At 33.4% G+C, this 22161-nt stretch overlaps 2 protein-coding genes and 1 pseudogene across 3 annotated transcripts; 1 reads left to right on the top strand and 2 right to left on the bottom strand.

Annotated features, from left to right (window-relative positions):
* Positions 1–2395: 2395 nt before the first annotated feature.
* Positions 2396–3527, bottom strand: LOC129318965 (uncharacterized). The gene is made up of 2 exons (XM_054963983.1): positions 3415–3527; positions 2396–3057 (listed from the first exon to the last, which is right to left on the bottom strand). Exons 1-2 carry the CDS (start codon positions 3446–3448, stop codon positions 2621–2623), a joined length of 471 nt encoding a protein of 156 aa, XP_054819958.1. The 5' UTR covers positions 3449–3527; the 3' UTR covers positions 2396–2620.
* A 1108-nt stretch (positions 3528–4635) lies between these two features.
* On the bottom strand, positions 4636–8668 carry LOC129319065 (protein NRT1/ PTR FAMILY 8.1-like). 2 transcript variants are annotated; one of them, XM_054964096.1, is made up of 5 exons: positions 8553–8668; positions 7349–7503; positions 7066–7283; positions 5823–6382; positions 4636–5734 (listed from the first exon to the last, which is right to left on the bottom strand). In XM_054964096.1, the coding sequence occupies exons 2-5, from the start codon at positions 7488–7490 to the stop codon at positions 4897–4899; spliced, it is 1758 nt and encodes a 585-aa protein (XP_054820071.1). In that variant the 5' UTR covers positions 7491–7503; positions 8553–8668; the 3' UTR covers positions 4636–4896. The 2 variants fall into 2 exon arrangements, with proteins under 2 accessions (XP_054820071.1, XP_054820073.1); XM_054964098.1 differs by lacking the exon at positions 8553–8668 and having other exon boundaries at positions 7349–7505.
* Positions 8669–13777: 5109 nt separating this feature from the next.
* LOC129317808 (laccase-4-like) lies at positions 13778–18102 on the top strand (annotated as a pseudogene).
* Positions 18103–22161: the final 4059 nt, after the last annotated feature.

Below are 22161 nucleotides of genomic sequence, written 5' to 3'. Positions count from 1 at the left end.
GCATAGGAGGAAAAGAAAGACCTACGGCTTTTACCTGCTTCTGTTTCTAGCCCATCTTTTTGTGTGGCTGTTGCTTTTTCAAATCTAAAATCCAAGGTGGTACTGCTGGCTGCCGGTACCTTGATTATTTCTCTTCTCTTGGTCTTGCAGTCTATGTCAACTGCATTATTGATATATAGGGTTAGTAAGTTCTGTAGTTTCCTCTTAGCTGATTGGCTTGAAACCATTGATGCCAATTGAACAATTTAGTTTTTCTCCATTGAATTGCTTAGTTTTGTTCAGTTCAAACATCCCTGTCTTTTTCAATTCATAAGCTGCTCGGGTTTTAGTGTAAATATGGCAACTAAGACAGGCAAGTGTAGCTCAATTTAATTTCTGGCATGGTTAGCTTGATCTTTCTGTTCTGCACTTCTGGTAAAGTCACCTGTGAATGTATGGGATAATGTTTCTGTGAATGTGGCCACTGAATGTGTCTGTCATGTGGTTGCACCATGTTGGGGTCAAATTAATGATTCAATTATTGGCCATAAAGTTGATCACATATGATACAGTGTCCATGGGGCCTTTGAAATTGGCCGGTGCAGTGATCATATGACCTGCAGTGGCTTGATGTTATCTTGTGACTTGTGAACTAACGTGTTAGGGAAGTAGCATTATGCTTCTTTCTATGTGGTTCTCTGACTATTTGCTTGTGTCTCTTCCGTCTTCCTATGTTGTTCACTCTTCACTGACTGTCTGCACGTGTCTCTTGTTGACTTTTTCTCCTTGTTCTGTTCTAATAATGGAGATTTTTAGTTGCTGCAAGTTGTACAGAAGAAGCTTTTTGATTTACATCTCATCAAAAGTTTTGGATCTTCTGCGAGGTAAAAGCTTGTCAAATGTTTCTAAGAGTATTAAAAAATTGGAAAAGAAAAGAGGAAATAAGTAGAACAAGAATAGTAAATAAGCTACCAACCAGTTGACCCTAGTAAAAGGAGTTTGGATTGTATTCGTGTGAATATAGAAAACACTTCTAAAAATGTTATTTTTAATTTAAGTCTGAGGATGCTTAAATTTGACTTATCTAAATAGCCAAATAAAAACAAAAAAATTGAGTATTGAAGAAATGGAGAGCTTCGCGTCCTCATTCAAATTCTCATTCCTGGCGTCATTGTATTTAAGTTCACAAAATCTAATAAATTATTCATCAAGTGGACGCTCTTCTCGTGTTCTTGTTGAAGTGTTTGTAAATTTCAACGTAGTGACCGTTGGTTAGCTTGGCATTGGGGGGAAAAAAAACTTTCTGACCTGAAAAAAAATTTTTTTAAAAAAGAAACTATCTGACTTATGAAAAGGCTTTTTATTAAAGCATAGGGCCTTCCAAATCAACTGATCAATACCTACTGCATTGTCTTAGATATTTAAGTTAAAAAAATCATACTCATAAATAGCACAATCTACATTAAATTTCATCTAATATGCGTGATGTACGTCTAATTTTCTTAAGTTAATTTTGTATTGCTGCTCGTCATCCAAGTAATTGAAGTGCAGCTCTGATTAGGTTTCATCTGGCAATGTACTGTTAAAAGATGCGAAAAGATTCCTTCTTCGCATGTCAAATTTTCTGTCATTCCATCACTGATTTGAAACCTTTTTCTCCTTGCCGGGCAAGGCCCAAACACCAAATAACCATACGATGTAACAACAAAACTTGATGATTATTCATCAAAACTCCATAGAATCCACAATAATCTTTTCTCTAGTAAATTAGATGGTGTACTGTTCACCATTCCTTCTACGTTTTGTCATTTTGTTTTGCTTTTATTTTCTTTTTTACTCTTCTATGGGTCCTACTTTTCTTTTAAAATTGGTCCGCTTATTAAAATTTGTTGTATTTATCAAATTCCTAAACTCATGGTTGCGTGGTGAGAGCACCAAAATTGGCACTCATCAACTCATTTACCCAAAAACTGAGCAATCTTTAACCCGTACTGTAGTGACGTGGATTTGACAAAATACTTGCGGGGTGAAGCAACGAACATGTACCCGCAACCTCCCATGGCTTGAATTCTGAAACATTAAAATGGACTAAAAATTGCATTATATATACATATATGCACATTAGACTTATCACTCAAAAAATTTATTTACAAATAAAAATCAACACAAAATGAATTGTTAAAATGACTGGCCACACAATCTGTCCACATATTTATGAAGGCCTCATAGAAATTAGAATAGAAGCTGATTAAATTCTCTGCACTCTTCACTCAAAAAAAAGTTATTTACAAATAAAAATCAACGCAAAATGAATTGTTAAAATGAAAATATAATTTATTTTTCTATAAATAAAATTTATTGTTAATTTTTAGTTGTGAATAATTTACTTATGTAATTTTTAAATGTGATTCTTCCATACATAAATCCTTGTTGCACTTTAAAAGTGTTAAAAGTTAATGAAATCTTTCACAAAACAAGTGTTCCGAACTTAAACGAAAGATCATGTAAAAACATGATTGGCCACACAATCCGTGCACATATTTATGACGGCCTTGTAGAAATTAGAATAGAAGCTGATTACATTCCCTGCACTCTTCAAACTGAGAAACGACTTTTGTCATGTTCATCCGCCCCATGCGAGTCATTCCACATCAAAGCCCTTCTCTTGAAGCTCTGCGATGACCTCATTCCTCATCCTCAACCACAGCTTGTGAGCTTCTTGCTCAAACTTCTTGTTCTGCAACTCCTTCTGGTAATTGAACGCGTCCTTATCAGTCTCAACGAAGCCTTTTGGGCCAATGGTGGTCCCAATCATCCCTCCCTTGGCAACAAACTCTTTCATGGCTTCTTCATCGCCGGGGTAGGGGAACTCCCGCCGTTCGTACAGGTGGGCTAGCTCCCGCTCCTCCTTTGGCCGTGGCTTCAGTGTCCACCAACCCAACGGTGACGTTTCATTGTACACCCACACTGCACCTACTATGGCGTACGTGCACAGCAGTGCCTTCCCCACCTGTTTCCAGAAGTACCGATCATCTTTCCCTACTCCTATTTTCTTCAAAAACTTCTCCAGCTGAAATCCTGTGTGTTACAAAATGTATCAAAACGTTGGCCCCATAAAGTTTTGTTTGTACTAGACATTTCATCAAACATCTGGTAAGCATTTCAGATCTAGGAGAATACGAATGTTTTAATCCAGAGTTTCTGAAGCTAGTTTTAATTTATGTTATTTCTAGGTATTCCTTGAATTCAACAGCTGAAATCCAGTATTGGAAGAAAAATGAATCAAATAATCTAATTCGAAGAACGAAAGCTCTGAAATTCTCCAGCCTGAAATTTTACGCTCTGTATAATAAAAAGGCGGAAAAGATACGAGCGGTTCAATTCAGAGTTTCTAAAGCTGAAGCTTTAATTGTCTGCATATATATGTAAAGGTACCTTTCTCGGCCTCCTGCAAGCGCTTACGAGCCATGGGCGAAGCTGCGACTCGATGATAATCCTACACTCTCCTTAGTTTCGGCCTATGGGGAAGGGAGCGAAGAGAAAGTGGGCTTTATGTAGCTTGTGCAAAGATAGGCCCAACTAGTTTGGTAATAAGAGGCCCAATGTTAAGATTAAAAATTGACAAAAACAAAATTTACATGAATATTGTTTTGATAATTTAATAATTTTATTTCACACTTTTAATGTATCCACGGGATAATTCACTTAACTAGTAATATAAGCATAACAAACGTTTTATACAAGCGTATACTTGATTTCCACAACGTAACATAGTAGTTGTTTGATATTCCATTTAGTTGGCTTAAATATATGATGGTTAAAAAAAAAATATAGTTTGTATATTTAAAAGTTAGTTAGGAGTAAAAAAAATATGTTTGGGTAAGAGTAGTCGCTAAATAAGCTTTTCTTTCTCAAATACAATTGGGTCAAAAGGTAGATTGTAAAGCCCTTACATTACTTACTTTCAAATCTATACATTAGCACCATTTAATGCATTTTAAATTTATCAAATAATCTATTCTCTCTGCTTAAAAAATGTAAGATATTTTTTAAGAAATTGAATGTTAAAAAATGTAAGGCACTTTTAATCTTTTGAGGTGTAATCATTGCCTTTTTTTAAAAAATACCCCTATTAATAATGACTTTATATTTATTGTAGGATGTTTAATATGGATAAATATAAAAAGATAAAATTAATTTAAAAGTAAGTAACTATTTTATTGGGGGGTGAGATTCGGTTAAAAATACCTTATATTTTTTAATGGAGGGAGTATTTATCCTTTCACATTTCCTTTTAAAATTTGATATTTTTATTATTTATAAATCTAACATTTTTAGTATCTGTAATTTAAAAATATTTTCTATATTAATACATTAATTATTTTATTTTTATAATTATAATTTTAATATTTTTTCTTAAATTTATCAAATTGCATACTAATATAAATGTGTGTGTGAGGGAGGCACGCCACTCATGTACTATTTTTTTTTTCCTACCAGCCCATCTTTTTTTAATTATTATATATTGAAACTTGTTTTTTTAATTATATCATCCAAATAAGTTTTAATTTGTCAAACTCTAGTTTATATAAAATGTAATCCTACGAAGTTAATCCAAACAAGCTCATAGTATTGTAGCGAAGTATATAAGCCACAAGGTGTAAAACAACGATACTGAAAAAAATGAACGAAACTTTCTCCGATGTAGTCTCCTGCCTACAATTCGTTCTATACTAGGTTGAAACTACCCAAGAATTCGATCCTGATTACGAGACTGTGATGATAATAAAAGGGATACATTCATGTGTGTGTGTGTGTGTACAGCAGGATACGACATGGATTTGTAATGTCATATTTGATTTGAGTATTAATCACACTGCCCTCGTACGATACTGCATGAGGCGAACCAGCTGGCTTTCAGCGAAGTGTTCCAAGGGTTCTTTTGTATTTATACAACTTAGCCACCACAAGGAAAGCCAGAAAATTCAGCACACTCAACACAGATAAAAGCCAGAAGAAATAGTGAAGCTTCCCATAATTGAGATTATCAGGCAACCACCCTGGGCTTCCATTTTTGGTAGTAATTTTGGTAACAATGGTGACAAGCAGCGAGCTCACGTACTGTCCAAGTGCGACTGTGAGAAGTGAAAGAGCAGAACACACACTTCTCATAGCATCAGGAGCTTGCTCGTAGAAAAACTCTAATTGTCCAATAAACGTGAAAACCTCGGCACACCCAATAATGAAGTACTGAGGGACCTGCCAGAATATGGAAATCGGAATCATCTCTTTCATCTCGTAGTAGTTATGCTTCTGCACGATCCTGAGTCTGACTAGCTCAAGAACGCCGGCGAAGAGAACGGAGAAGATGGAGATGAAGAGGCCAATGCCCATTCGCTGGAGCTGAGTGAGGCCTCGTCTGTTGCCGGTGAGTTTGGAGGCCAACGGCACGATGAGGCGGTCGTAGACGGGGACCCAGAAGAGGACACTGAGAGTGTCGAAGATGGAGAGAGACGCCGGAGGGATTTTAAACGACGAGTTGCCGAATCGTGTGTCCATGGTCTCGCCTTGCAGGACGAAGTAGTTGCTCATTTGGCCGTACACGGTGGCGAAGATGATCCCGGTGGCCCACACAGGAAGGAGACGAATAATGGCCTTTAGCTCTTCCACTTGGGTTACGGTGCAGAGTCTCCAGGGGTTCACCGTGCCTTTCCCGTCGTCGGAGTATTCCACCACCGCTGCTTTATCCAAGAATCTGTGCCATACAAATACAATAAAATATTTAATTATTATTGTTATCTTGTCAAACTTTTTCAGGATTATATACATATACTGGTGGCCACCTTAACCCTGAAGTGCGGTCAAGTTTGCGGCTTCCGAGAACGGCAGACTCTGTCTCAGCCTCAATCTCGTACAGAAGACGTTTATCGTCTGGAACCTCAACCTTATGTTTTCTCATGGACGCCACAATCACCTGAAATATGCGTGTAAGAGGGCTCCCACCAGGCTTCTGGTGCCGATATAACCTTGTGCCGGAAAAGAAGAAAACCACAGCAATGGCCATTGCCGCCGCGGGAATGCCGAACCCCAATCCCCACCCGACGTTGTCCTGAATCCACACCAGAACAGAAGCGGCGATGAGAGCACCGATGTTGATGGAGAAGTAGAACCAGTTAAAGAAGGAACCCTTCTTCTCCTTCTCGGCGTCGTCTGCATCATCAAACTGGTCGGCGCCGAAGGACGAAACGCAGGGCTTGATGCCGCCGGTGCCGAGAGCAATGAGGTAGAGGGCAAGAAACGCCACCGCGTTCTGCGTCATGGTGGCTCGGCAGTTCTTCAACTCTTCATTGCAGGTGGGTTTTATGCCAGGGATTGATGCAGATAGTGTCAAAAGAGTCATTCCCTGTAAGTCAAGATTCATCATCCACATATTAAGTTGAAGTTTTTGTGTTTGTGTATGTCAAAGAAAATCTCACTCAAATTTGAAGAAGCCTTAATTGTATGCATATATATTAAGATGAGAACTTGAACAAGAGAACAGGCCAAGAGGAGGAATGGACTTGTATCACAGTATTGGACACTAAACATATTTTCTAGACTCCATAATTATCTATTTATGAATTTTGATTAGCCGGATTTATTTCTTCCTTAACCACTTTTAATTGCTTTAAACCACCATTAAACTGTCATCTTTAATTGGCTTTATGGCTGCCCAGTAGTAATCTACTTATAAAAGCTTGTGTGGCATATTGCATGCTAGAGTTCCCCGAGAGCTTCTAGCTCTTATCCTCTTCCTCTCCTAAGTTCTTTTAATTATTTAGTGTCAGGCGGAATAACTCTTAAAAATGGTGTCCTCGGGCTGGACTTGAACCAGCTTTTAGATCTACTGGGTTTTCCAACACATTATACTAAAACTTTTACAGCTAGGAAGGTCTTAAAATGAGTTTCATCTAATGGAGTGTTTGGGTACCAGTTTGCAAAACCCAATTTGTTTCCGCAAAACCTAGTTTGAAGTTAATGTTCCATTTTGTAAAAGATCAAGTTTTGAAGAGCCAAGCATGGACCAAAGAAGAAGAGTATACTCACAATGACATAGATGATGGAGAAGGAGGCAATAGTCCAATATCTGCCAAGATAGGCATCAGCAAGAAAAGCTCCAATCAAGGGAGTGAGGTAGCAAGTTCCACTCCAATCTGCCACGTTCTTGGACGCTGTAGCCCCCTTCTGCCCTAATCTGTGCTTGAAATACAGCACCAGATTTGTCCCCATTCCGTAATATGCCAATCTCTCACAACATTCGTTCCCTAATCATTAGACATGCATGAGACTATGAAGTAAGAGAAGACTTATCAATCATGCATGGTCTTACCTAAAATGAAGGGGCAGGCCCTCCAGGTTCCAGTTTGATTCTTGTTAGCTGGATTTCCATGAAAATCTACCGTTCCATCTTTGGTGTAATCTGATCCGTCCTCCCTTTCTTTTTCTTTCATCAGAAGATCATTCTCTGCCATTGCACTTCAGAATCTGCAGCTTCAGAAGATCATTCTCAGTTCATCGGGTGTACGTGTTCACTTGCAACCATTAAAGTAACGCTGAAATATATTAAAACGCGAAAAAAAAAAAGGCAATCAAAGTAGAAGTCACGAGGAGTGATGGAGAATTATTAGTGTTCTATATATAATGAAGTTTCTTTATGGGGTAAAAAGAATGAGGAAGAATTTATGTTTTTCTTCAACTCAGAAACCGATGTTATTATCAATAACTTTGCCACTTTTCATTTTTCTCTCTCAACATTTTCTTCTAGTTCTGTTTTTAATTTCTTTGATGAGATTCCTTTCTGTGAAACTTCGAATGCATAGTTCTTACTTCAGCATATGCGCCAACAATGTATCACTCTCTCGTGGGAAACTTATTTTACTTGAACTGCATGGACAAAACACATAATCTCAAAGAAATTAATTAAGATCCACTCCATAAATAAATGTACTGGAAATCGCTGTTGGACTCCTCTGAAGAATTAACTATATGTTCTGATGTATTGGGTAGAAGATTAATGAAACTAGAAATAAAGAAATATAGAACATTCCAGTTGTCATATTTTAGTTATCAGGATCAATTCACTTATGGACGTCATATACTGATATATTTGAGGAAGAAAATCAACGATGTGCTGTCGGCTTGTAAAAAGAATTTATTGAGAACCGGTATATATAAATTTGTGTCCTAAATATTTTTTCATTATAATTCCTAGTCACAAATATTTGATCATTTCAAGCCAAAAGAAAAAAGAAAAAAAATGGATAAAGAGATCAGTAAAGTAAACAACTGAAAAGAGACAATTCAGATGCAGAATCTTGTTAACATAGATAAAAATCAACAGAGAGATATATTATATATAGTCACGCACAGAATATCGATTACTCAGATGAAGTTATATACATAAATAGCAGTAATTATAACAGTTGCTTTAAGTGAAATATAAGTTCTGTTGACTTAGAAAAGGTAATTAAAAAGCAAGCAAATATTGGAATCGAGAGTAGAAAGATAAAAATTCGTTTGCACATGAACCTAACCTTCTGTGAATTTGCCGAAGAAATAAAAGGTCATCCACCACCACTATTTGAGATGCCCAAGAGCAAATTCTTATTCTGAGTTAGTCGGTTATCAGGGGATGACAGTTCAAATCTTGAGACAAGGAGGGTGTGGTATGGACGTGGAGCTCAATGATATTTATACATAGTAACATGTACATTTCAAACAAACAAAAACACCATTATCGTAATTTGTGAGAGTAAATAGGAATATATTTTTGTTCATTAATGTTTGATAGTTTCTGAAAAACATTTCAAAAATAAAATCTTGAATATATTGCATTCATGTAGCTGACAATATTCTCAAAGTAATTCAATTGTTTGAAAAAAAAAAGGTTTAAATAAGATCTGGATATACCCATTATCGTAATTTTTTAAAAAAAATAAATATTAGGGGTTTGAACACTAGATTGAACTTTGGCCAAAAAAAAAAATACTAGATTGAACATCATTGCAATAAAATAGCTTATGATCATTTGTCATAGATGCAAATGCGTGACGTTGGGTTTATCGGTGTTTGAAGAACAGGGACGGATATAACAATTCTAATTAATGACAACCAACAATTTTAATAGGTTTTCCATTTTCGAAGTTTAATTTGTGTACACATTCTGATGCAGACGATTTCTTAGTAAATTTCGGCTCCCTGTTTTCTATCTGCTTGTCCATTTATTTGTAATAATATAAAGCTATTTATAATAAATTGTTAGTTTTTTGCAATATGCTTGATTTAAGTCAAAAGACAAATGTGCAAGACAAACATGTTAAATTAAGTTAAAATCATGATAGTATATGAATTCAGCTCTCATCTGCCATGTCCTTTTTCGTTCATCGTATTCTCGTTCAGATGCCAGAGAATTTGCACCAAAATATATTGAGGCAAAATTTGTCAAAGATGCAATTTTGAAATAGACAAATTATCATGCCACAAGTAAAAGATACTAATTAACATGAAACCAACAAGCGAGACATACAAAGATGAACAAATTTACTAATTTAGATTGACAAAAATAGTGCAGGCTTTTATCTTTTAGATAAATGGTTAAATGTTTGATTTCTAATTAAAAATAAATAAATATAGCTAGAAAAAGTTTATCATTTGCTTTTGATATCTAGAGAAACATTAGTATCTATTGACTACTGTTGACAAAGTATACTTTTGATTAAGAAAAGAAAAACACAAGATGAACTCAACTAAAATAATATTCCCTCCATGACACTTTCAACTATTTTACATTTATTAACAGAAGCTTTTTTTTCTTGATATTATAAAAAAATGAAAGGTATTTTTATTTTTACTTTTAAATTTAAATGATAATATAACTATTTTAAATATTTGTACATTAATTAAAAAATGATTTAATTATTATAATATATTTTATATTTTAAAAAAAATTACTTTTAAAAAGTGTCACATAATCGAAGAGAAGAGAGTACATGCAAACTCACTTTGAAACTCTGTTAGGGACATCCGATAATGTGCATCCGTGTGAACATATTTGTTAATGTTTGAAGTTTTTGGTCCAAAGAATATATTAGATGTGGTGATTGTGATTCTGTGAACATGTCAGAAGGGTCCATACTCCATGTGGAACTGAGACAATATCTGAATAAGAGGGGCCACTTCGTCAAGCAGATCCAAATAAAAGTTGATATCAATTGAAGTTGTTTGCTTGTTCTAATGGTATATCGTCGTCTAACAGTCTAAATAAGTAATCTTATTATATATGTTCACGAACCAGTAAATTAAATATAATAATGTATTGACGCGTTCAGAAAAATATAATCGACGTTGATGATGATGACTTTAAAAAAGAGTAAAATATAATCTAGCAAATACCATTTGGTTCAATAGTTTGCTTTCAAACAGCATTAAGTTTGTATGCATAAAAAACGGCCTCAATTTTTTTTTTTTTTTGGTGGTTTGGGCCAACGAAACAGCTTGAGTAGTTGAGGTTTAAACATTGGTGACTTGCCATTGAAGGAAACGGGGAAAAGTGCATGTCACACACACGTACTTCATCCCAATTGAGATGATTGAATTTTAGCCTCCAAAAACTCCATCTCCATAGCTTCGAATCATTTAAAGGTGAAGTAAGCTCCACCTAGATGAAGCTCCTTTTTTTAAAATCGCCTGGTGCCTTAGGAAATATGAAAATATTAACACCACTTATTTAAAGTAATCCAAACTTCCATTATATAGGACTGTAAATTATTACCAATGATGTTATCATGGATGCCTTGAAGCTCCTCTCCTTTATTTTTAATTTTTTTTTAAATTATTAGACAAGGCCATGATTCTCCAGAAATTATTATTAGAAAGAAAAAAGTTTCATATCTATACCTATATTTCTATAAAATTTAGAGGGAAAAGCAAAATTTATGAGTAACGGACAATGCAATTCCATTTTCCCGTTTCGTGTGATGTGCAAGGCCGTATTTCTAATAAAAACAAAACAAAAGCCTCAAATTAAACCAAGTTCCATGCAAAAGGAGGAGAGAATTTGATCACAAGAAATAAATAAATAACAAAGAGAAGGAAAGAATTTTCGTAAAAACTTTAAAAGATATGAAAACTCGGAGTTCTAACGATTCCCATACTTTCCACCAGTGACTGAATACACATCTTACGTTTACTGAAAAACTAGGGCAATTTTGCAAATTAAAATTCGTGAAAGATAAAAAAAAAAGGGACCAACTTAAAATATTTGAGGAGACGCGACATGGACGTGCCATTTGTGGTCCATAAGTTAGCAGAATAAAGCCAGGGTATACCAGACAGATCACATTTTAAATCTCACGTTACTCAAATACAAGCCTCTGAACGAATTGTAAGATGTTAAAATGAAATCATACCAACTCATCACGTATCAAACTATCTCTGAAGGGGTCAATTTAAAGTTATTAAACACAAACATACATATACAGATATATCCAAACACATACACCCACACACACACAAGTATATATATAGTTAATTAAGTATATCATGAAAGCAACATTATCATAATCAAAATCAAAACCAACCATTAAAAATTGGTGAATCAGAACCAGAATCATCCATCCGGAACTCTATAAAATCAATTAAAAAACAGTTAAGAACTGAAAAATAAGAGGGCAACTGAAAGACTGATCAGATTAAGGAATTCAAACCAGTCCAAACTTTTTTCTTAAATATATTTTTTTCGGCCAATTTCTTGTGTATATTATCCTTGTCCATACAATCATAAATAGCTATCAATTTACTTAATTACTTAATAAATACTATACTGATAGATTATTAATTGATTGCTTTGAATTTCATGAGTGATTATAAATGAACGGGAAGAATTAACTTGTGTTAAAATTTGAGTATTGTGTTAAAAACACTTACAGATAATAATTTCTTCAATTGTCTATATGATATATAAAATTAAAAAAAAATATTTATCTAATCACTGCCACAGTTGAACCAATCAACTTCGAATCATGACTTACCGTATCAATGAACTTCAATTCATGACTTAATCATATTAATAATACATACGATTTTAAAAATATTGCCTAAAAAGTACTGACGACATGTCAAGTTTGCTCACACAACTTTTCTCCACGGACGCAACCAGGCAGATTGATTACGATCCACTAACTATTTTATATTTAATTTATTCATCTTTATTAAAAAAAAATCAACAATGAATAAGTACCACGTGGATTTACATGTCATCATGTCAAGAAATAATTACATAAATCAGTGTGTGCCAACAAAATTGATTTAATTATACTTTAAAATGGATTAAATGCACGCAACTATAAATTCCAATTTAAAACAACGAATATGTTGAAGAGCAAATGGAAAAATGATGTAACTACGTGAGAGTTAATTAAGAAGCACTCCAATATATAACAATTACATGATAAATAAAGTGAAAAAGGAAAACATTTATGAGCTTATAAAGTGGAACGTAATTATAGTAGAACTTTTAAGATATATGATTTCTATATGTTATTATTGAGCATTGACCATATTTGTTCTGATAAGTGTAAATACTTGTTTTTAATTTAAAGTGGTAGATTGAATATTATTTTATTTATTTATAAGTTATTTAATATCTTGGGAAGGCGGCAGGGTAGATGGGGCCTAGAAGAAAATGTGTTACACAAGGTGTTAAATAACTAATCGGTGGGAATGCGGTCAACATGCGAGTTTGAATAATTTATTTGAGATGGAATGGTAAGCAACCAGTCCTCGATCGAAATCTCTAGCTCTGGGGAATACATTTGTTTATGTTGATATGTTGAATCTAATATCAACCAACTATCCCTGAAAGCCATTCTTCACCAATAAATAAACTTTTGTTGGACTAACAATCCCTATAGTGCTTGTTACATTTCACCTACTATATCCCACCACCCCTTTTTTGCCTTTCTTGAACGCCAAAACCACTGACATATTTCTCTCCTTGGACCACAATGGCGCAAGTCATAAATTTCATTCTACTCCTTTTTTCTTTTTTACCATTTCAAGTTGAAGATGTTATTATTACAACTTCACCATTCCTCATCATATCCTAACCAACGAATTGCATGTACCAATTCCTTCATGTTATATCTGATAAGTATACCAATACTGTTACAATTTCAATATTGAAACATAAAAGAGTTATATGTGTTAATATTTTTCAAAAGTTGTTACTTTGTGCAAAATTAGGTTTGTACCAACTGGGAATAGCAATGACAAACTAGAAGTTACTTTTCTATGATTGGAGAGGCGATTGTATTATTAATTGTTCTATTTATGTCACATCTTCACTTGATCATCAGGCAGAATTCAGTATATCCATTCCATTCCACCAATGGGTATTATATTTTAGATGGGATTGTTGTACTTTACCCAATATGGTTGGACCAAACCCAGCATCAGACCACCTAGTTATGTAGAAAAATTAAAGGAAAAGAGGGGCATCACCAGAAACTCAACTAGCTTAGCTTCGAAAGATTTCTTAGTTTGATGGATAACTACTTTATGTAATACACAAGAAAATAACAGAAGTTCCTAGCCAGCTTTTCATTTTTCATCTCAGTTCATTTTTTATCTTTTTTTTTTTTAATTCCTTTTCTTTGTTGGGATTTGTATATTATAGACCTTACGTCTGAATTAGTATTCCTCCAACCAACTGGTTAAAAGGACATTGCAGCAGTGAGTGTACGAACCTCTTTATATAAGATGAGTTCCATTTCATAGCAGCCATCCAAAGAAAACAGAGGCATCTGTGGTTCTGTGTGCACGCAGAAGAAACACAAACACAGACAACTGAACAAATGAGTGTGGCGGCAATGTGGATTCGAGTCATTCTGCTAGCTGCAGCATGCTTGCTTCCTCTATCTGCGGAGGCCAGAATTAGGCATTACAAGTTCAACGTAAGTGCATTATAATGCAGTTTTTATATGCATGCAATCATAATGAAAGTAGAGAAAAAAAATGAGAGCAATAAAAGGAATCAAAATGAACTTCATATTTTTTTATATCCGTCGAGATTAAACAGAATGCCCCCATTTCAATATATTTTGATTAGATTAATTGATTGCATGGACATTAACTGGAATTAGAGTTCAGAGTTCAGTTGGATGAGTAAACTCTGGCTGTGCCTCAACTGACATCTTTCTAAGTTGCAAAGATCAGGGTGTTTTAAATTATGTCTCAACTTCAAATATTTGGGCATGCAATATTGTTATTTCAAGTAGTCATTGTTTTGACAAATGATCTGTAATTAAGATTGAAAAGCCACTAATTATGAAAGCGAATGAGCGTCCTTTTCTATTGATATTGTATCTCGATAACATTCTGCAGTTCTTACAAGCGAATAAGCGAAAGCTAAGCATATTAGTAAATGTCCACATATTGATTTGATTGAATCATTTTCATGCAATTTACTTTAAGACCATCTCTTTTCCCAATCATGGTCAGTTTCTAATACGTGAATATTCCCACTCAAATGACTCGCTTTTTTTAAACAGACCCACAGGAAAAGCTTACTCATAAATAATATTCATTATTTCTTTTAGCTAGCCAATGTTTCATGTTAAATAAGAGTTTAAGACATCTAGACATGTACCTAAGAACAGCTAAATTAATCTTACAGGTGATGATAGTATCGGATTAAGTGTGCCAATAGATTTCAGATACTGAAAAATTGCCCGTACAACATACGATTTTTCTTGGAGTCAGCTTTGCTCTTCTCAACCTTTGCTCCGCTGCAGTTCCTTCCACCTAGGGAGTAGATTAATTTGAACGATCTAAATTTAATATTTTTATTTTTATTTTTATTTTATATTTATTAAAATAAAATATTTATAAAAGTTATAAAAAAATTTGATAAATTTGATCACAAATCTGGAAAGTTTACATTTGCATTAGGGAAATAAAAATTATTAAAAAAAATTAATAAATTTATTTATTATCAATTTAGACAATACAAATTTAATCTAAACAGTTTAATTTAATATTAAAAATTTTATAATTTTTATAAATTGACCATTCAAATATATTATGAATAGTGCATATTTAATATTAAATTTTTTATGAGTTTTTATTTTCCTAATACACATGTAAATTGCCTAGATTGGTAATCAAATTTATTAAAAAAAATATAACTTTTATAAATATTTTATTTTAATAAATATAAAATTAAAATTAAAATATTAAATATGAACTATTCATGTCTGATAATATGGTAAGAGGTGCTGCAGTGGAGCGAAGGTTGGGAGAAGCAAAGCCGACTCCAATATTTTTTCTGCTGGCCAAAAACAATTTACGTAATCATTCGCCCTTTTAATACATTTTCAACCCATTAGTTCAACCACGCAACGAAGCAAGGGCCTAATGCTACAAAATATGACTCAGCAAGGCTTTATCAAACAGCAAAGCGTGATATAGTTGAGCAAGGCACTCAAGTTTGGTGAATTTTAATATTTTTTATACAGGTGGTGATGAAGAACGCAACGAGATTGTGTTCAACCAAGCCCATAGTAACCGTCAACGGACAGTACCCAGGTCCCACCATCTATGCTAGGGAAGATGACACTGTTCTGGTTAAGGTGGTCAACCACGTCAAATACAACGTCAGCATCCACTGGTGGGTACTCACTCAAATTACTGATTTAACAACTAACATCAATCTTTCGATATTTTTATTTAAATTGTCTGATAATGAATTAAAAAAAATAGATTAATGCTGTCTACAGAATCTTTTCACACGAAACCAAGTACAAATAGATACATGCCAACATGCTTGTATATAGATCTCATCAAGATCTTCATGATTGATTTGGATTACATTTTATAAATCAAATCTACTTCTAAAAATAAGAATTTTCAAGATTTTATTTTTTTTTAATTTCAGGCATGGTGTTAGACAGCTGAGAACAGGTTGGGCTGATGGGCCAGCATATATAACCCAGTGCCCAATTCAACCGGGCCAGGTCTACATGTACAACTTCACTCTCACAGGCCAAGAGGTACCCTATTTTGGCACGCACACATCCTCTGGCTCAGGGCCACTGTCCATGGAGCCTTAGTCATCATGCCCAAGCTTGGGGTTCCTTACCCTTTTCCCAGACCTCACATGGAACAAATTATCTTGTTGGGTTAGTTCTACCACCTTTTCCTTTGTTTTCCCCTGCTCAGCAGTCTAATTTGTAAATACTCGAATGAGATGAAAATCGCACCTCATAAATCTCATTTTACTTTAATTTGGGTTAGGTGAATGGTGGAAATCAGATACAGAAGCTGTTATCAATGAAGCTATGAAGTCTGGGTTAGCCCCTAATGTCTCTGATGCTCACACCATCAATGGCCACCCAGGTCCTGTCCAAGGCTGTGCTTCACGAGGTAAAAGCATTTACCTTACCCTTCAATAGGCTCTATCTATAAAATTAAATCAAATTAGTCCCAAACAAAAACCCGTTAACTCGTTCCAGACTAGTTTCTCTAAGGAAAATGTGGCCTCATACTTCTGCTCAGTTTATTTGATTTACTTATCTTTGGTAACAAATTTTTTGTAACTTGGGTGGCTGCATGAAGCCTATGACCATGAGACTTATTATCATCTTTCCTTTGCGAGCAGGATTTAATTTTCAAGTTGAACAAGGAAAAACTTACTTGTTGCGGATCATCAACGCTGCACTAAATGAAGAGCTCTTCTTTAAGATTGCAGGCCACCAACTCACAGTTGTTGAGGTAGATGCGGCCTACACAAAACCTTTCAAAACAGACATCATAGTTATAGCACCAGGCCAGACCACAAATGTCCTTCTATCAACCAACAGAGCCACAGGAAAGTACTTGGTTGCAGCATCTCCTTTTATGGACGCTCCTATCCTAGTAGACAATAGAACAGCTATAGCCACATTACACTACTCAGGCACCGTTAGTTCCACCATCACCACCCTCACTTCCCTTCCTCCCAAAAACGCAACACCAGTAGCCACAAAGTTCACTGATTCTCTCAGAAGCCTGAACTCAAACACTTACCCTGCACGAGTCCCCTTGAAGATCGACCATTCCTTGTTCTTCACCGTCGGCCTCGGAATTAACCCTTGTCCTACTTGCGTAAATGGAAGTCGCGTGGTTGCCGATTTCAACAACGTTTCCTTCGTGATGCCCGAGATTTCTCTACTTCAGGCACATTTCTTCAACATTAGCGGGGTTTTCACTGATGATTTCCCCGCGAAGCCTCCGGTGATGTTCAATTTCACGGGGACACAGCCAACGAACTTCGCCTCCACCATAGGAACGAGGCTTTACAGGCTTTCTTACAACTCAACAGTTGAGCTGGTGTTGCAGGATACGGGAATGATAGCACCTGAAAATCATCCAATTCATCTTCATGGCTTCAATTTTTTTGTGGTTGGCAGAGGAACTGGAAATTTCAATCCCAAGAAAGATCCGAAAAAATTCAACCTCATCGACCCTGTGGAGAGGAACACAATTGGTGTTCCAGCCGGTGGGTGGACCGCCATTAGGTTCAAAGCTGATAATCCCGGTAACATTTCTCTCATGCCACAAGTTTAAACATCAAGTTCGAAGATTATTTAAGTAACAATTTCGCTTACTGATGCTTGATTGATTGAATTGACAGGGGTGTGGTTCATGCATTGCCATCTTGAAATTCACACAAGCTGGGGATTGAAGATGGCATTTGTGGTGGACAATGGTAAAGGACCAGACGAGTCTCTGCTTCCACCTCCAAGCGATCTTCCCAAGTGCTAGGAAGAAGAAGATCATTCACCTATTTTAATTAAACACAGGGGAAAACCATAAGGGCTTGTAACAACATTTTCTCGAGGCAAGAGAAGTAGCAGCCTTGTAGGGAAATAAAATTGAATGTCACATAACTTTACGCTTACTATTATTTCATTATTTTTTGTTGCATTATTGTTTGCACTCAAATTTTCCCCTTGTTGAGTTTATTTGTTGGGTCTTCATGTGATTGTGCATACAACGGGAGAGAGAGTCCCAAGGATTTGTAATAAAGTTGGATGGTTTTGCACTTTTGCTCATTGTTCAGAGGGAATCACAAACCCTCGTCTCCTCCATCAATAAGAGATCAACTGGGACTTGGGTCAAATTTGTTAAATTGCTAATTGTTAAACATACTTGAAGGCAGTCTCTTGAATACAATAAAATCATTATAAAAAAATTAAACCACATCAATATCTATTGCATTATCTTTTTAAGTAATATTATTAGCGCGCGCGCGCGAGAGTGAGCGGGAGAGGGGGGGGGTTATTTTACTTGAGCTGGCGAAAAGCATATGTTAGAGAAACGCACGTTAGCTAATATATTGAAGGTAAATCAAGGGGTAATGTCTCCGGTGATGGCCAAGAAGAAATGATTTATGATTTTAAAATGGATTATATTGTAAATACTATACTTTCTTGGACATTGATAGTTATAGTGTTCTGTGTAATGTTATTTATAAATCATTTTCAATATGTTTAATTGAAACTAAGAAAAATTTTAAAAACTTATCAACTCCATCAAAAAAATTAATAAGATTTCAACTTTGATCCCATTAAATATATACTTTTTTCTGGACTATAATGCAAATTCTTTTCTATTAGCTTTGTTCTGTTCAAAATACAGGGCACTAAGCAAGTGTTATATATGTTTTTTAATTACACTCTTACTTTAATAAATTATCAATAAGAGTATTTTAGATAAGTCAAATATTATATTTATTATATTTAAAGACATGATTGAAAATATATAAAAAAATTTAGAAAATCAATATTTTAACCAACTTATTTTATAAACATAAATTAGTGAATAATTACTTACTTATATTATGGTCAGAATGAATATACAGTAATAACATTTTTTTACAAATATTTAATGAGAATAAAAAATAATTTATAATTAAAAGTTAATGACGTGTTTGGGGAGGGGAAACTCTCCAAATGGAGGGATTCCTCCCTCTCCCTCCCCTTCATTCTAAAAAATATTTTTTTCTCTCTTCCAATCAAACAAAGGTAAAGTTATATATAAAAATATGTTATGAAATACTTGATAAATGTTAAAATTGATCTGATTGTAGTTGCGTAAATGACCAACCCTGAAAAAATAAGTAATAATTCAACAAGCTTGTGATTTTATTTTTTTTTCCTTATAGCCGAAGGTATCACACTCACATGGTTAGCCCATAATTTTAATTAATGATGAATACATACACTCAGGCCCTTTTGGGCTGCACTGAATCTCGAACATGCGGCAATACTAATTTGGGTCCGGTCCAAGTCTAAATTCAGTGTTTTAGACACTTTAGTCAAAAAGGACTCTAAAATCTAGATTTTAAAAACCGAAAACGAATCTGAATGAAGCCCAGTTGTGATTTGTGAAGTAGAAGTAGGTGTTGCTCATCTCTCCCTTGGGAATAAATGACGTGGCCATGGCATATGAGGGAATGAGAGTTACGGGAGCTGACTTCTCCACACAGCTCCATAGGTTGTACCTCAATGGCCACTATGTATGGAATAAACTCTGTTCTGGCGAAACTTTTTTTAATTTCTGTGCATCATTCTAGCATTTAGCCCCGCATCACTCTAGAATGATTGACTTGTCCAATGCTTTTTTTTTTAAAAAAAATAATTAATTATATTGAGTGAGACTTTTGATATAATTTTTTTTTTCTTTTCTTAGAGCATATTGTATTTGGAAATAACTTTCTTAAAGATGTTTTTTGCATTCATAAAAAAATTCAAATTTAAGACCTTTACTTTCATGATCATAATGTTTTCTGATAAAATTAACTTTTGTTCATAATGTTCATCGATTACTTATTTTTTAAAGTCTTCCTCGCAAACAAAAATGACACACACGTATCCAGAATCATACCCCGTTCAGAAATTCCACGTGACATAAAAATTTTCAATTTCTCCTATGCATCATGTACCCACATGGAGCATCTTGGGAATAAAGTAAACAAAATTACTTCATCTATTATATTTAATCTTTATTTTATTATTGTACTTTTGGATCGTGTTAAATGAATTGCAAAACATCCCTAAAAAAATATACATTCTCCACAAAATGTGTTTTCGCGAAGATGAATGAACAATGACTTGTCAACTGATGATCACGTGTCTCGAAATTGGATAAACACTCTAAAATATAATTTGCACATTTATTATGATTTACTCTCTCCGTTAAAAAATATAAGATATTTTTTAAAGAGTTGAATGTTTAAAAATGTAAGACATTTTTAAATTTTTCGATGTGTAATCATTATTTTTTCAAAAATATTCCTATTAATAATGATTTTATATTTATTGTAGGGTGGTTAACATGAGTAAATATGAAAAGATAAAGTTAATTAAAAAGTAGGTAACTATTTTATTAAAAGATAAAATTTAATTAAAAATACATTATATTGTTTAATGGAAAAAGTATATACTAAAAGTCAATTTAATTGAATAAATAATGTGAATAAATAATACTCCATTTAGACCAAAATATAGTGCATTAATAGCTATAATTTTTTAAAAAATATTAGTTAAAGTCTTAATTTTTTTCAAAAATTTACGTCTTTTCAATTTTATTTTTATTAAATATTTTATATAAGTATTTTGATAATGATAATTAAAATTTTAATACATTATTTAAAAAATAAAAAATAATAAATAAAATAAGAATATGATTGAAAAATAATTATAAAAATTATTAAATATTTTATATTTTAAATCAAAAAAATTAAAAAAATATCTTATAATGTGATCTGGAAGACTAAAATAGAAATAAGAACATTTTTATATCGTCCGAAGCCACAGCTTGAATTATTGTTAAAAATTTATTATTTTTTCTAATCAGGGCCATTGAATTATTTATTCTGATTTGAACAAAAAAGTAGGAATTGAGTCATTGACAGTGAAGTGTCGTGTACAGATTGGCTGGGTTAGGTGGATCCTTGATGGTTGGGAGTCCACGCGCCCCCACGTGAAATGATGGATTGCACTGACCGCATACTTTAATTGGAATGCATCGCGCGAAAAGGAATCTTTCCTTTTTCGGAAACATAACGGTGGCATCGCCGTCAACATTTTTTGATTTAATATTATAATTATTAACATTAATTCCATCATACTCCCCGCTCCACAAGCTAACATACTCATCCTTCCATCCCAATTTATAATATTTTTAGAGTGGTTTTGTATTTTAAAATATTAGATATTTTGAGAAGAATAGAATTTTAATAATTATAAATATTCATTATTATTTTATTATTTAAATAATTTTTTTCATTCTCATTTTATTAATATTTTCTTCATTTAAAAATGTAAAGTATTTTTTGAGGAGTTAGATATTAAAAATGTAAGGCATTTTTAATTTTTTTGAGATATAATCATTACTTTTTTAAAAAAAATTTTCATAATTTTATATTTAATATAGGGTAGTTAATAACAATAAATATAAAAAAATATGATTAATTTAAAAATAGGTAAGAACTTTATTAAATGATGAGATTCAGTTAAAAATGCCTTATATTTTTAAATGGAGGAATTAAAAGTTATTTTTTGAGATTTCATAGAAAAGGTAACATTTGTAATTTTACAAAAAGATATCTTATAAATCAACACTTTGTAAAAATACGACTCCCTGTTATGAGTCCTTTTAAAAATGTAAAATAATAACATTTATAAGTTTTTTTTTTGATATTTTTAAATATATAAATAATAATTTTAGAAAATATATGCTCCCCTTATTTCAACGTAAGATATTATTAATTAAATTTCATTCTTTAATAAAATAATTAATTATTTTTATAATAATATTATCTTTTTATAATTACTTTTATTTAATAAGATATTTTATTTTAAATAATTATAACATATTTGTTAATTTTAAGTATTTAAAAATATATCAATTATTTATATTTTTTAATATTTAATTTTTTAAAAAGGTGTATCTAAACCGAGAAACATTGAAAATTGATATAAAAGCCCACCGTATACAAACAAATGTCCCATCCCTAGTCCCTACGCCCTACAGACCCCGAAGGGACAATGGCAACTCACATGCCCATTATTAAATTTGAATAAAATTTTTTAAATAATA

The sequence above is a fragment of the Prosopis cineraria genome, unplaced genomic scaffold, assembly GCF_029017545.1.
Source record: "Prosopis cineraria cultivar Desert tree isolate PC_DT_omini unplaced genomic scaffold, ASM2901754v1 PC8, whole genome shotgun sequence".
NCBI classification, from domain to species: Eukaryota; Viridiplantae; Streptophyta; class Magnoliopsida; order Fabales; family Fabaceae; genus Prosopis; species Prosopis cineraria.
This window is presented reverse-complemented; position numbering and strand designations above follow the sequence as displayed.